Source organism: Salvelinus namaycush, chromosome 20 (genome assembly GCF_016432855.1).
Source record: "Salvelinus namaycush isolate Seneca chromosome 20, SaNama_1.0, whole genome shotgun sequence".
Lineage (NCBI taxonomy): Eukaryota > Metazoa > Chordata > Actinopteri > Salmoniformes > Salmonidae > Salvelinus > Salvelinus namaycush.
Window position 1 is genome coordinate 45,796,331 of NC_052326.1, and position 15,392 is coordinate 45,811,722.

General features: G+C 42.3%; 1 protein-coding gene across 5 annotated transcripts; it reads right to left on the reverse strand.

The window, feature by feature from the left end:
- Nucleotides 1–614: 614 nt before the first annotated feature.
- On the reverse strand, nucleotides 615–13,139 carry LOC120065411 (bridging integrator 2-like). 5 transcript variants are annotated; one of them, XM_039016404.1, is made up of 13 exons: nucleotides 12,929–13,139; nucleotides 12,439–12,606; nucleotides 11,352–11,432; nucleotides 9,832–9,886; nucleotides 8,722–8,816; nucleotides 4,131–4,226; nucleotides 3,843–3,950; nucleotides 3,646–3,731; nucleotides 3,455–3,530; nucleotides 3,170–3,252; nucleotides 2,180–2,897; nucleotides 1,650–1,742; nucleotides 615–1,148 (listed from the first exon to the last, which is right to left on the reverse strand). In XM_039016404.1, exons 2-13 carry the CDS (start codon nucleotides 12,529–12,531, stop codon nucleotides 1,086–1,088), a joined length of 1,647 nt encoding a protein of 548 aa, XP_038872332.1. In that variant the 5' UTR covers nucleotides 12,532–12,606; nucleotides 12,929–13,139; the 3' UTR covers nucleotides 615–1,085. The 5 variants fall into 5 exon arrangements, with proteins under 5 accessions (XP_038872332.1, XP_038872329.1, XP_038872331.1 ...); XM_039016401.1 differs by having other exon boundaries at nucleotides 615–1,151; XM_039016403.1 differs by having other exon boundaries at nucleotides 615–1,151; nucleotides 13,029–13,128.
- Between the last annotated feature and the right edge of the window lie 2,253 nt (nucleotides 13,140–15,392).

The window sequence follows — 15,392 nt, forward strand, 5'->3', positions numbered from 1 at the left end:
CTGAATTGACAGTGTATCGTCCTTTTCTCTCTCGACATAGGTTGCATCTGGTACAAAATGAAGTTATCCCACCAAGTTAAGGTCGGCCATGAAGTTGACACTAATATTCACAATCACTGCAACAACAAAAAAATTATGGGAAAGCACCACCTCAAGTGAAAATGAGTTATCTCTGTAGTTTGTTAGACCACTAGCGCCACCTTGTGTTGTAACATGTGATACACGGGGGCTTGACTACTCATGGGCATATGGATTATTAGAAACTGGGTGGTTCAAGCCCTGAATGTTCATTGGCTTACAGCAGTGGTATAGCACACCATATACAACGGGTATGACAAAAAATGTTTTTACTGCTCTAATTACGTTGGTAACCAGTTTATAATAGCAATAAGGCACCTCAGGGGGTTTGTCATATATTTGGCCAATATACCACACCTCAGGGCTGTGGCCAGGCACTCCTCGTTGCATCAGGACAGCCCTTATCCGTGGTATATTGTCCATATACCACACCTCCTCGGGCCTTATTGCTTAAGTAGCCAAGCTAAAGCAGACCCATGCAACCTATTAGAACAGTAAGAATTATTTTCTTTTTGCTACTTCAACAACACCACTCGTCTCTCAAATATAACTTTATTAGACTACAACTCTTTCAATGGCATCGATATAAAAAAAAAAGGTTTCTATAAGTTTCACAGTTTCGAGACTTACACAATGATAACACAAACAAGGCCAAAATACTGTATAGCAAAAACATGTGAACAAAAGAACATTCTCTCGGTAAGTATGACACTCATCGGTATCTTCCAACAAGTTGAGACATGGAAGCGTGTGATTAATAGGGTTTGTGTTCCTGTTTTTCCTCTTTCTTTTCTTCGTAGTCCTCCACACCAATACCATCTCCGTCCATTGTGTGTGCCGCTGTGCTAATGAGAACTCTGAAAATGTCCAACTTGCTAACTGGTTGAACGCGGCACGTGTATAACGACAACCAGTTAGCAAGTCGGAAATGTTCTGACTAGCACATGAACACTGAATGGATCACCACAGCTCGAGGGGAAGACAGGAAATGACAGGTACAAATTGTCTCATTCTGACAGATCTCCCTGCTCAATACATGTCTTCTCCCTCACCACCTTGGCCATGCCTTCCTGCTGTAGTGGAGTAAAGGTTAACAAAAACACACCATGTTACTCACCTTTTAAGAGAGATCAGGGACAATTTACATTACACGTCTCAAAGTAGGAGTGCTGATCTAGGATCAGGTCCCCGTTCTCATTCATTATGTCCTAAAATACTAAACTGATCCTAGATCAGCACTCCTACTCTGGGACGCTTTGTGAATAAAGGATCAGTTCTGCAATCTTGATAAAAAGGGAACCATGAAAGTGTCAACAAAATCAAAGCAATACCATATATTTTCTCAACTTGCTACATAATGTGCTGAAAATCCCAATAATTCTAAAGTGACATGCATGTGGGGAAACTGTTTCAAATTCGGTGTTAAAGTCTGATGCACCGTTCAAATTCAGTGCTCAGTTTAAGACTATGACCTTTAGTATTACTTACTTAGTGGTCCTATTTGGAAGTTAAACTACACCAAGGAGACAGGCTAACATGAATACAAATATTGTATATACATGCACACACACCTTCTCCTCTGTGTCGGCGAGGATAAGAATCACGTCTTCCACGTCATACTGCAGTGTGCCATCTTCTGAAATGTGACCCTCGAGCGCCACTCCCTGATATCACACCATTACATAAACAACTCTGTTAGACAAATACTCAGCACAAATATTTCATCAAAATATAACATTTTGAATTAAAGTGCTAAGGACTTTATTTCCCTCATGTAAGGCTCAAGCTTAAATTGTTTGCATTGTAAATCATGTACTGATGTCAATGGAATCTCAAGTTAGGACTGGGCCCATACAGTATGTGCTGCCAATAGATACCTAATGCACTGAGCTGGCCATTAATTCATCAATTAACACATTTATATTTACACCACTTCAGGCATGTGAAACACTGAGCTCTTCTCACTTTATCCAATAACATAGAATTCATAATTGATTGACTAACATCTACATTTCAAAGAATGTTAGGACAATGGACTCTATATACACACCACACTATAATATATTATAAAGAGAATACCATTACTAGCAAAGGGAATCACCTTGTAAATGAAACCAGGTGAATTCTGGGAGTCCGAGTCATTTCCAGTGCTCTCTGTGTCACCTGCCTGCAGCGCCTGGGAAGCTCCCTTCTCTTCCACCACCTCCACTTGGCTGGCCTCTGCAGGGGGGAAGGAGTGCCTCTCAGAGTGGGGTAAGGAAAGTTGTGGCGCAGGACGCGGTGGAGCCTTGGCTTTGCCATGCTCTGGAAGATTAGCCTGGTCAGTGTCATGTAGGACTTTGCTCTCTGTGGACTCAGCCACAGCCTTCTGACTGGTAATGACCTCACCTCCAGAGGTCACCTCTGACCTTTGAACCTGCTCTTCTATGGCAGAGTAGTCCTGTAATTGGCTAAGGCCCTGCTCTTCCGAAGCACCGCCCTCTTGGAGGTCACTCAGAACCTCTGAAGCGACGTCACTCCCGACCCCGTTGTCGCTGTCGTACGCCGACCGTCTGTTGGGTGTAGTGGTGCCGTTGGAGCTCAGCTCATCTGAGAAGTCGGACGTTTCGGAGGTGAAGACGCTGGGGTCCGCCATGCCAGTGCCATCATCAGCCTCTCCTGAGATGGCAGCGGGCTCCTCAGGGATGCTCTGGGTACAGGTCTCTTTGCCGTTCTCCGGGGCTGTGGATGCGTGGAGAGCTGTGTGTTCCGAGGGGAAGGCTGTGTTACAGGGGATGGGCGCTGAGATGACCAGAGATTTTCTCTTCTTGGACTTGGTGCTAAGAGAGGATATAGAGGGTGAGATGATCTGGCTGGTTAGCAGGTTGTACATTCTTAGATCCCAGATTCTAGACTTGATGAGAAGAAAAATATTCAAATTAAAGTATATTTATTTTTTCTCCATGGAAAATAAATGAAAAAAAAAAGTTAAATATGAATAAAATACATTCTCAAAATTTTCACATGACTATATTACCACCAACTATCACATAATAAAGACTAAGAGGTTAAACAAATGTGGTGAATTCTTATGGTCATCTGAAACACTGACCTGTTAAGGCCCTTGATGATAAAAGCTTTTCCTGAATGCTGAGTCTCCAGCTTCTTCATCACGCTGTAAAGCTCATGGTTCAGCTGCAATCAAGTGTGGTTATTCTATTAGTCAATACCAGTTGACTTGCAGTACATTTCTTCATCTGAACAGTGAGATACTATACTACATCACATACAGTAAATTATTTAGATCTGTGATAAAGATGTGTTAAATATATTGTGATAGTTTTATTCTTTGTGGGAGAATAACATCCATATCAGAATGTAGGAAAAACAGGCTTACCACACTCATTTCCTTATAGAAGACGTCCCTCAGGTTGGAAATGTTTTGAAAGACGGTCACGTAGCATCCAATCCGGCTTTAGACAAGAGGGAAAATGTTCTGTTATACTAGAGCAACAGTAGTCCCTCCCTGTTTCCCCATTTGGTGCCTAATGAACACGACCCCGATGTACTGTGGTCCATTGACATCACCTTTGATAGAGAACAGGAAGCTCCTCCCTCATCTCTTTGTTGATTTCCTCAAACACACTCTGGGTTTTGTTGAACTCCTCCTCTGCCTGATCAGAGAGAAATGGAATCCAAATTATTTCTGTGTTTTTATCCTAATACATAGACAAAGAACAAAAATAATCTATACAGCTTTAATTTACATTTCATTTTCAACACACCTTGGTGATTTTTGCATCGTCTTTCTTCTTGGCATTCTGCAGCGCCTCCAAGTGGTGGCGTGAAGAATCGTAGTCTACTAGCTTCCGACCGCGTTTGGCTACTCGTTCCTAAGAGGCAGGGGGAGAAGCGATATTTCTGAGCACAATTCCCATGAGCCACATGGCACTAGTCTCTCATGATTGTTTGTAGGACCTATCAGCAATGTAAACACATGGGGAGAGAAGAGCTTTGACGTGAACTAGTTCTATCGGACCACAAACAATTGATAAGAATTTATCAGACGCTACCTTGACTTCATGAAACTGTCCAGTATAATTCTCCATGGTGCGAACTATCTGGTCTGTTAGTTTCTCTTCATAATCATTCCACAGCAAGTCCTCACTCTGTTGTAAAAAAAAATAAATTGAAATAAACCTTTAGGCTGCTTTCTACTATACAACAGAAATACATTTGCCAAAATCAAAAGTCACATACACATATTTAGCAGATGTTATTGCCGGTGTAGCTCCAACAGTGCAGTAATATCTAACAATACACACAAATTAAAAAAGTAAAAATTGAATTAAAAAATATTAGGACGAGCAATGTCGGAGTCCAGAGTGTGTGAAATATTTAAGCAATAAGGCCCGAGGGGGTGTGGTATATAGCCACGAAGCAACGCGAAGTGCCTGGATATAGCCCTTAGCCGTGGTATATTGGCCATATACCACAAACCCCAGAGGTGCCTTATTGCTATTATACTGGTTACCAATGTAATTAGAGCAGTAAAAATAAACGTTTTGTTATACCCATGGTATACGGTCTGATATACCAGGACTGTCAGACAATTTTTTAATTTTACCAGGTAGGCAAGTTGAGAACAAGTTCTCATTTACAACTGCGACCTGGCCAAGATAAAGCAAAGCAGTGCGACAAAAATAACAGAGTTACATGGGATAAACAAACGTACAGGCAATAACACAATAGAAAAGTCTACAGTTGAAGTCGGAAGTTTACATACACCTTAGCCAAATACATTTAAACTCAGTTTTTCACAATTCCTGACATTTAATCCCAGTAAAAAAGTCCCTGTCTTAGGATCACCACTTTATTTTAAGAATGTGAAATGTCAGAATATTAGTAGAGAGAATGCTTTATTTCAGCTTTTATTTCTTTCATCACATTCCCAGTGGGTCAGAAATTTTACATACTAATTGAGTGTATTTGGTAGCATTGTCTTTAAATTGTTTAACCTGGGTCAAACGTCTCAGGTAGCCTTCCACAAGCTTCCCACAATAAGTTGGGTGAATTTTGGCCCATTCCTCCTGACAGAGCTGGTGTAACAGGTTTGTAGGCCTCCTTGCTCGCACACGCTTTTTCTGTTCTGCCCACAAAATGTTCTATAGGATTGAGGTCAGGGCTTTGTGGATGGCCACTCAAATAACTTGATTTTGTTGTCCTTACGCTATTTTTCCACAACTTTGGAAGTATGCTTGGGGTCATTGACCATTTGGAAGACCCATTTGTGACCAAGCTTTAACTTCCTGACTGATGTCTTGAGATGTTGCTTCAATATATCCACATAATTTTGCGTCCTCATGATGCCACCTATTTTGTGAAGTGCACCAGTCCCTTCCTGCAGCAAAGCACCCCCACAACATGATGCTGCCACCCCCGTGCTTCACGGTTGGAATGGTGTTCTTTGGCTTGCAAGCCTCCCCCTTTTTCCTCCAAACATAACGATGGTCATTATGGCCAAACAGTTCTATTTTTGTTTCATCAGACCAGAGGACATTTCTCCAAAAAGTACAAACTTTGTTCCCATGTGCAGTTGCAAACTGTAGTCTGGCATTTTTTATGGCGGTTTTGGAGCAGTGGTTATTCCTTGCTGAGCAGCCTTTCAGGTTATATCAACATAGATACTTTTGTACCCGTTTCCTCCAGCAATTTTTTGCCTGAGGTCTTGGCTGATTTCTTTTCATTTTCCCATGATTGAGAGGTTGAAGGTAGGCCTTTAACTACATCCACAGGTATACCTCCAATAGGCTAATTGACATCATTTGAGTCAATCAGAAGCTTCTAAAGCATTACATAATTTTCTGGAATTTTCCAAGCTGTTTAAAGGCACAATCAACTTAGTGTATGTAATCTTCTGACCCACTGGAATTGTGATACAGTGAATTATAAGTGAAATAAATCTGTCTAAACAATAGTTGGAAAAATTATTTGTGCCATGCACAAAGTAGATGTCCTAACCGACTTGCCAAAACTGTAGTTCGTCAACAATAAATTTGTGGAGTGGTTGAAAAACGAGTTTTAATGACTCCAACCTAGGTTTATGTAAACTTCCGACTTCAACTGTACCTGCTGGAGCGCGTGCTACGAGTGGGTGCTGCTCTGGTGACCAGTGAGCTGAGATAAGGCAGGGCTTTACCTAGCAAAGACTTATTGATGACCTGGCGCCAGTGGGTTTGGTGACGAATATGAAGCGAGGGCCAGCCAACGAGAGCATACAGGTCGCAGTGGTGGGTAGTATATGGGGCTTTGGTGACAAAACGGATGGCACTGTGAAGGACTACATCCAATTTGCTGAGTAGAGTGTTGGAGGCTATTTTGTAAATGATATTGCCGAAGTCAAGGATCAGTAGGATAGTCAGTTTTATGAGGGTATGTTTGGCAGCATGAGTGAAGGATGCTTTGTTGTGAAATAGGTTCAAGATTTAATTTTGGATTGGAGATGCTTAATGTGAGTCTGGAAGGAGAGTTTACAGTCTAATCAGCATTCAGGGCTCGAACCAACCAGTTTGTTTGTTTGTTTATGCGTCTGTGAGTGAGATGGGATGTTTAGACATGATGGACAGTATGTGGATAGAATATTTAGTGTATCTGAAGAATATGTACAGCAATAGTTGAACAGGATGGCCTTGACTAGAATACAGTACAAACATATGAAGTGGGTAAAACAGTATGTTAACATTATCAAAGTGGCCAGTGTTCAATGACTATGGACACAGGGTAGCAGTCTCTATGGTGCATGGTTGAATACCGGGTGGTAGCCGGTTAATAACAGTGACTAAAGTTCAGGGCAGGGTACCGGCTAGTGGTGACTATTTAACAGTCGGCTGGCCTTGAGACTGAAAAACAGCTTCGGTCTCTGTCCCAGCTTTGATGCACCTGTACTGACCTCGCCTTCTGGATGGTAGCGGGGTAACAAGCCGTGGCTCGGGTGGCTGAGGTCCTTGATTTTCTTGGCCTTCCTATGACACCAGGTGCTGTAGGGCAGGCAGTGTGCCCCCGGTGATGTGTTGGGCAGACCGCACAACCGTCTGGAGAGCCCTGCGGTTGCATTTGGTGCAGTTGCCGTACCAGGCGGTGATACAGCCCGACAGGATGCTCTCAATGGTGCATCTATAAAAATTAGAGTGGTTCTTTGGGGCCAAGACTCATTTCTTCAGCCTCCTGAGCTTGAAGAGGCGCTGTTGCGCCTTCTCCACCACACTGTGTGGGTGAACCATTTCAGATTGTCAGTGATGTGTGCGACGAGGAACTTGAAGCGTTTCACCTTCTCCACTGCGGCCCCATCGATGTGGATGGGTGCATGCTCCCTCTGCTGTCTCCCATGATCAGCTCCTTCGTTTTGTTGACATGGGGGTTATTTTCCTGGCACCATTCCGCCAGGGCCCTCACCTCCTCCCTGTAGGCTGTCTTGTCATTGGTAATCAGGCCTACATCTGTTGTGTCGTCTGCAAACTTGATGATTGAGTTGGAGGCGTGCGTGGCCACGCAGTCATGGGTTAATAGGGAGTACAGGAGGGGGCTGAGCATGCACCCTTGTGGGGCCCGCACTGAGGATCAGCATGGCAGATGTGTTGCTACCTACCCTCACCAAGGGAAATGTGATGGCGATTGCGTCATCCGTGGATCTGTTGGGGCGGTATGCAAATTGCAGTGGGTCTAGGGTGTCAGGTAAGGTAGAGGTGATATGATCCTTGACTAGTCTCTCAAAGCACTTCATGATGACAGAAGTGAGTGCTACGGGCAATAGTCATTTAGTTTAGTTACCTTCGCTTTCTTGGGTACAGGAACAATGGTGGACATCTTGACGCAAGTGTGGACAACAGACTGGGATAGGGATAGATTGAATATGTCTGTGCATGCTCTGAGGACGAGGCTAGGGATGCCGTCTGGACCGGCAGCCTTGCGAGGGTTAACACACTTAAAATGTGTTACTCATGTCAGCCACAGAGCACAAGAGCTCACGGTAGCCTGCATCGGAGGTACTGTTTTCCTTGAAGTGGGTGAAGGTGTTTAGCTTGTTTCGGGGAGCAAGACGATGTCCCCAACATAGCTTGTTTCCCTTTATAATCTATGATTGTCTGGAGTCCCTGCCACGTAAGTCTGGGGTCTGAGCCGTTGAATTGCGAATACACTTTGTCTCTGTACTGACGTTTTGCCTCTGACTTACAGAGGGCATAACTAAACTGTTTGTACTCTACCATATTCCCAGTCACCGTGCGTGGTTAAATGCAGTGGTTCACGCTTTCATTTTTGCGCAAGTGCTGCCATCTATCTATGGTTTCTGGATCGGATAGGTTTTAATCTTACAGTGGGAAAATCCCCTATAGACTTCCTGATGAATCCAGTCACCGTGTCAGTGTATACTAACAATTATCATAAATACACACCGAAAGAACTGCCTCACCTGAAACATGAAAAGCACTTTTGCATAACTGTAGTCTTTGAAATTTAAACTCTGGTCAACACACTGGTATTATTGTATACTCTGCTCTTAGTTAATGGTTCTCAGACCAACATTTTGGTCAATGGATCTTCAGAGGTTCTTCCTCTAGTCTACAACAAAAAAATCCACTTGTCTGAAAACACCCATCTATGGCCCACCTCCATGATGACAGACAGGTCCTCTCCTCCCTGCCAGTCAGGTTCATAGACATCTCTTAACGTCTGGGACAGTCGCTTGGAAGTCTCATGCATCACTGTGGAGAAGGACAGAAGGAACGTGTGAACTAGAGCAAAACTGGTGCGTTTAGATGACACTATAAAAGCTAATAGCTATTGTTTAGGACAGCCAAGTGAGAAAGTAGACATTTGTGTAGATGGTAGCTTGCCTAGCAGATACCTTGTTAGCTAGACCAAGGGTCAGAGTCTGGGGATGTGGGTTGAATGTTTGAAACTAGGGTTGTATTCATTAGGCACCAAACTGATGGAAACAGAACTTTTCCAATAAGAAACGCTTGTTTTCTGTTGCGAAACGTTTTGCTTTGGTGTGCACTAATGAATAGCACCAACCTTTTAGCCTTTACACAGCTCGTATGACAAAAATCAGCATGGATGACACACTTAGATTAAGTAGTTTTGGTTTAGTGGCACACTGCAGATTCGGCTACACCTACACTTAAAGGTCAAAACATGATGGGCTTCACTTGAAGTGGTATGCAAATGGTAGCACAAAAAAAAAAAACATTATTCCTGCTCAAATGAATAACACGTTCTGCCCTTTTTGGGCTGCCCTTTTTAATGGCTGGTAGTTCTTTGTTTTTATAAATTGACAGTTATGCTACCAGAGAGGTTTTCAAAGTAAGGTCAGTTTACACCAAAAAATTATAATGACAATAAAAAAAGATTTAAAAATAAATGTAAAAAGACTGGCCAGTGAGTTAAGTTGAACACTACTGTACAAGATATAGCCCTCCTACTATATTAAACAGTTTAAAGACCAAAGTAATGATTTCAGATCTTGTGGCCATGAAAAGACCTATATATAAAAGATAGAAGTACAAAAAATAAGTTGATATTTGGTTTTGACCAGAATATGAATATGGCAGCTTGAACTGCCCAAATGTGCAGGGCAACACTACAAATAAGTACGGTGTCTATAACCAGTTTTTCTTCAACTAATGTATTTGATTAAACTAATCAGATCTAGGGCCGTAGGTGCCATCATGCCCGAGAGCAACCTCTGCTATGGATTGAGATGTAGACAGATCCTACCTTTCACTGCACTGAAGTATGCTTTGACTTCTTTAAATAGCCTGCCGCCATCATTCTGTTGGTTGTAAAGATAGAAGATTCTATGAAAGGGTTATTTTTTCCTTACAATGAGAACATCCATCAAAAGACCCTTTCCAGTTTGACTTCACCTTTACAGAAGATAAGTCTCCCATAAACATTGTAAGAGACCAGGAACTTCCCAATTCAAGTTGTACAGTCACGTTTTGGAAACATTTCACAAACAATAACAGTACAAAGTGTACGAGTATTAAAAGTGACACTTAAGTCATTTCAATTTCACTATGTCCCTTTAAAAACAAGGAGGACCTTTTCAAACAAGTCAAATGGTTTTATTTTTGTGCTTCAAGTAGCAAGAGAAACCAATGACTTTAAAAACATTTCAGTGTAAAGGAGGATATTGTTTTACACAAGATAGTCTGGTGAAAATATCACGGGTGCGTCCTACTCGGTTTCGTAATAGAAGTGCGATATAAGAGTGAAAACTGTCTAAGGGTGGAGCTCCTTCCTGTGACATGTCATGTTATCGGCATGCACAAAATTGGTCAGAGCTGAGAAGTCAGAGGTTAACGGACAGGTCGTCATGGAATTTATAAAAATTATTTCTGAGAAAATGTTCAGACTAATGACTTTTTCTCAAATAATACATGCTGATTTGGTGAAAAGCCCCAAAACACAGAGATTTAAGATGGCACACAGCTCTGAGGGCAGTTAAACGGTTAACCTAACGTCAGATATGGCTCACTTTCAAGATATAAACTGAATCTATCGGAGAACATTTGTATGGTTGACCAACACAAGGACAGTAAAAACAAAATTATTAAGCAGACAAAACATCTGTTTTTAAAGTGCTTTTCCAAACGAGTGACTGACCAGTGGCTAGAGTCAGTAAGCCATTTGACAGCATATCAGCCAGTAAAATTACATGGAAAAACTAAGAATGTAAACAAAGTGCAAGGAAGACCACCGTTTCAAATGCCTGGAGTTTAGATCCATTAGCAATGCAAAAAAGTTTCAGTCGTGTGAATATGGTCCTTATGTGAGTACCACTCATTACCTAATATATGTCGCACATCGATACAAACTTTATGTATCAGTCAATATGTTAACATGCACACAAATAATTCAGCATTACACTGATTATGGCAGTAGGCTGAGTACAGCAATAGCCATGTAAAAACTTTACTCTTATCTTAAATTGGGTACGGTCAAAATTGAAGTCCACATACGCTGATTAAAACACCTGGTTTTCTGAGCAATCTTTTGAATTATTAAAAAATGTAAACTGCTTATACCGCTGGAACGTAGATTTAATAGATCTGCTCCTGTACCAGCACCGGTAGTGCAAGCCACCCTATGATGAGCAAGTTCGGAAAAACTGAAAGTATGCATCTTAGAAATAGTTTTCACACACAAACAATGTCCGAACTCAGAATCTAATAGGCTTTGCAAAAATAACATGGTTGAACGTTTATTTTGATTGGCGATGTCTGCATTGGTACCTGTTGTTTGAGAAGGTTCTGGGAGTACTGCTCAAACTGTTCATCTTTTGTCTCCATGTTCTTACCCAGCTTCTGCATGACCTATGACAAGATGAAAACAAACAGCTGCTGACCTATCCACAGGTTTCAGACAACATTAAAAACACTTGAGTCTCTAAACAGGTACTGTTGTTGAGGTTGACCAGTGTGAGGTGCTAACAATCACACTTACATTATACTAGGCCCTACGTTGTATTCCATAATGATTCTAATCAACTAGTTCAAAAGCGAACTGTAATAGGATAAGGGACACACTATTTTCTATACAGAGGCCAACATCATTTCTAGCATTCCCCTTCCCAAAAATGACCTCTGTGGTTGACCCCAAATGATAGGATGGAACTTGGGCACAACTGAACCGATTTCATTTTACATACACTACAATATCTGACACAAACTACACTCTGTCCTGTTTTGAGCGTTTCAGCAAGCAAAGTGAAACTAGCAGAGCAGAACCCAGGCCAAGCAGTGAACCACAAAGCCACCGAGTAAGAGTAGAAAGGGAGAGGAAGTGTACAGCAGAGGCAGGAAGTGGCATTTGCAAAAAAACATCAACAAAAAGGTATTAACAAACTAATACTGACAAAGCCCATGGAAATTCCTCCATAAAGGCTACAGAGTTCATTCGGGTGATTTCTATTGGAATAGACAACTAACTTGATATAGGCTAGCTCAAAAAAAGGTCAATGGAATATTGTTTGAACTGAGTTTATTTTTGTCTCAAGGAATTAAGCTGGGAGATATCAACATCAAAGCCTACATTCAGCATAATGATTCTTCAAACAGATGAAACACTCAAACCCCCTCAAACCAACAGTCAGCATCGATAGAGAATGTGTCTGAAGAAATTGAATTACTGTAACAGACAACGTGGGCCTACTGTCACCATACTAATTTAATATCAATATGCATAAACAGGACAATAACTTATGCGCATCACTAGTTCAAGTAGCCCAAATAACAAGGATAGTCGTGTAGAAAAGCCTAAAGAATTGTGGCAATCTTGATTTCAGGGTAACAGAGATGCCACGGTTCACTAGTTGCTTACCTTCTCCTGAGCTCGATTCAATGACTTTTGTACCAGTTTGGCAAAACCTCCAGCCCCAGCCCCAATGTTTGGCCCCATCTTGTTCTCTGCCATCGTCGTCTCACTCCGGTCTATGTATGATTCCTCTTGTTAAGCCGCTGCTTTGACGCTTATATCTTTGTTGAGTTACTTAGGGGGCGGGGAGGAAGAGTCAGTACCGATCTCAGACAGGACTCTCTCTAACACACACACGCGCTTAGCTGTAGTATACCCATGTAATATTTGTGCCAGCTAACTGCTTGTTAAAAATGTTATCTTGCAATGAAACGGGTAATAACGTGCTGGTTTCAAAATAAGTCGACAGACAACATGAAACATGCTCGATCCTCTTGTTCAAACTTGTAAAATAGTCAGTGAATATTACGTTGCGGCAGGAGGGCGGTGTCTTTAGAGATATTTACCCAATATTCAAGAAATTGCTTCAACATGATAAAGGCTACACTTGACTCACCTCGGTGATTCACACCATGCTTATCCCGTCATCCGCAAGTAAACGCAATGCTTTTTCGCAACCAAACACAGGCAGATCGCAGGATGAATATACTACTCACCTGAAAAATACGAAACGTTAATTTGTTGTTCTATTCCTGTTCTATATCTAGAGGTGGGTTCAGTTCGCTTGAATGGTTGGTACTGAGCGACACGTTTCCCCCCCAAAAACGTTCTTGAACAGACTTTGAGGTATGTTTCCTCCGGTTTGATGGGTGTGGTTTGAAGCAATGAGTGACGTTTTAAAAGAGAAGAGGCCATCCTGACGTCATTCCCTAACCCACAACCCAACCCCTCCACGTTGTTAAACTGGACGTTCAGGACAGCACTGTTTCCATTCAATTGAATATTCCAGAACGTAAAAACGTCTGAAGGCAGCCCTGGTGACATCATTGTAAATTAGTTAAAGGTCCAATGCAGCCGTTTTGTCAGGGCAGTCAAAAACGTGATTTTCCCAATAGAGTGTGATTGCGGCCAGCATTGTGGCGGCAGGTAGCCTAGTGGTTAGAGCATTGGGCCAGTAACTGAAAAGTTGTTAAATCAAATCCCCGAGCTGAAAAGGTAAAAAGATGTCCTTCTGCCTCTGTACACGGCAGTTAACCCACAAGTCCGTCATTGTAAATAAGAATTTGTTCTTAACTGATTCCCCTAGTTAAATAAATAATTCACCTGCCTGCTGTGTACTGTAGTCCTCCTAGTTAGCTAGCACACAGTGTCCTAGACTGCTTGCCGAACACCTGCCATCGTTAACAGAACTTCTGGAAAGCGGTGCCTGATGGGTGGGGACGAAGGACACTGCTAGCTACTGTCAAATATATTTATAAATCACCCTAACTGCTCCTTGTTCTATCTATGTGTAACGGATGTGAAATGGCTAGCTAGTTAGCGGGTACGCGCTAGTAGCGTTTCAATCAGTTACGTCACTTGCTCTGAAACCTAGATGTAGTGTTGCCCCTTGCTCTGCAAGGGCCGCGGCTTTTGTGGAGCGATGGGTAACGACGCTTCGTGGGTGTCAGTTGTTGATGTGTGCAGAAGGTCCCTGGTTCGCGCCCGTGTCGGGGCGAGGGGACGTACTAAAGTTATACTGTGACATTGATGCTGTTGACCCGGATCACTGGTTGCTGCGGAAAAGGAGGAGGTTGAAAGGGGGGTGAGTGTAACGGATGTGAAATGGCTAGCTAGTTAGCGGGTACGCGCTAGTAGCGTTTCAATCAGTTACGTCACTTGCTCTGAAACCTAGATGTAGTGTTGCCCCTTGCTCTGCAAGGGCCGCGGCTTTTGTGGAGCGATGGGTAACGACGCTTCGTGGGTGTCAGTTGTTGATGTGTGCAGAGGGTCCCTGGTTCGCGCCCGTGTCGGGGCGAGGGGACGGTTTAAAGTTATACTGTTACATATGCTACCGTTGTCACCCCTGCCTCTTCTTCCAATGTTATGGTGCATTACCGCCACCTACTGTACTGGAGCGCCTCCCGCTAGTGTACCTAGCTTAAAAATGAACCAATAGAATTATAAAGAAAGGGTTCTTGCAGATGCAGGAACCCCCCGAATTGCGGGCCGCAATTGCACCCTTCTGGAGTTTCCTGTGTTTTATAAACAGTACAAAACATTAGGAACACCTTCCTAATATTAAATAGCATATTATTATTAATATTAATTAATATTACTTTTAATTTAATATTTAATTAATATTAATATTAAATTGTCCTCAGAACAGCCTCAATTAGTCGGGGAATGGACTCTACAAGGTGTCGAATGCATTCCACAGGGATGTTGGCCCATGTTGACTCTAATGCTTGTTGGGTGGATGTCCTTTGGGTGGTGGACCATTATTGAAATACACAGAAAACCCAGCAGCGTTTGAGTTCTTGACACAAACCAGTGTGCCTGGCACCTACTACCATACCCCGCACTTACTGTAAGTATTTTGTCTTGCCTGTTCACCCTGTGAATGGCACACATACCTGTCTCAATGTCTCATGTCTCAATTGTCTCAATGCTTCCAAATCCTTCTTTAACCTGTCTCCTCCCCATCAACCCTAATCTTCATCTACACAGATTAGGGTTGCAAAGGGTCGGAAACTTTCCGGTAAATTTCCAGATTTTTTCCGGAATTTTCCATGGGAAGTTAAGCCTTGTAATTTTGGGAATTTTTCTTAAATTCATCAAAAAGCTTATAACAGTGAACCTTTTTTGTGGGATACATATAAGGCAATTCTAGGTCTTTAGGCATATTTTGGTTAAACTATCTCCAATTCAATGGAATTGCAACCCTCTGCATGCACAGTGCATTCTTCCATCACATGTGCAGTGCACTCTTCCATCACATGTACAGCTGATTCTCAAGATCTTGCACACTAATGAGATGCTATTGAGCCCACACTACTACACTGTCTGAGCCAAGGACTACATGCTTTCTGGTAAATTTT

Excerpts from the sequence above, each read along its gene's own strand:
- LOC120065411 (XM_039016401.1), bottom strand. The coding sequence starts at position 12,531 with ATGGCAGAGAACAAGATGGGGCCAAACATTGGGGCTGGGGCTGGAGGT. Across the intron at positions 3,951-4,130 it reads GACAGTTTCATGAAGTCAAG|GAACGAGTAGCCAAACGCGG; the intron begins GTAGCGTCTGAT and ends CCTGCCTCTTAG. Across the intron at positions 3,732-3,842 it reads ACGATGCAAAAATCACCAAG|GCAGAGGAGGAGTTCAACAA; the intron begins GTGTGTTGAAAA and ends CTCTCTGATCAG.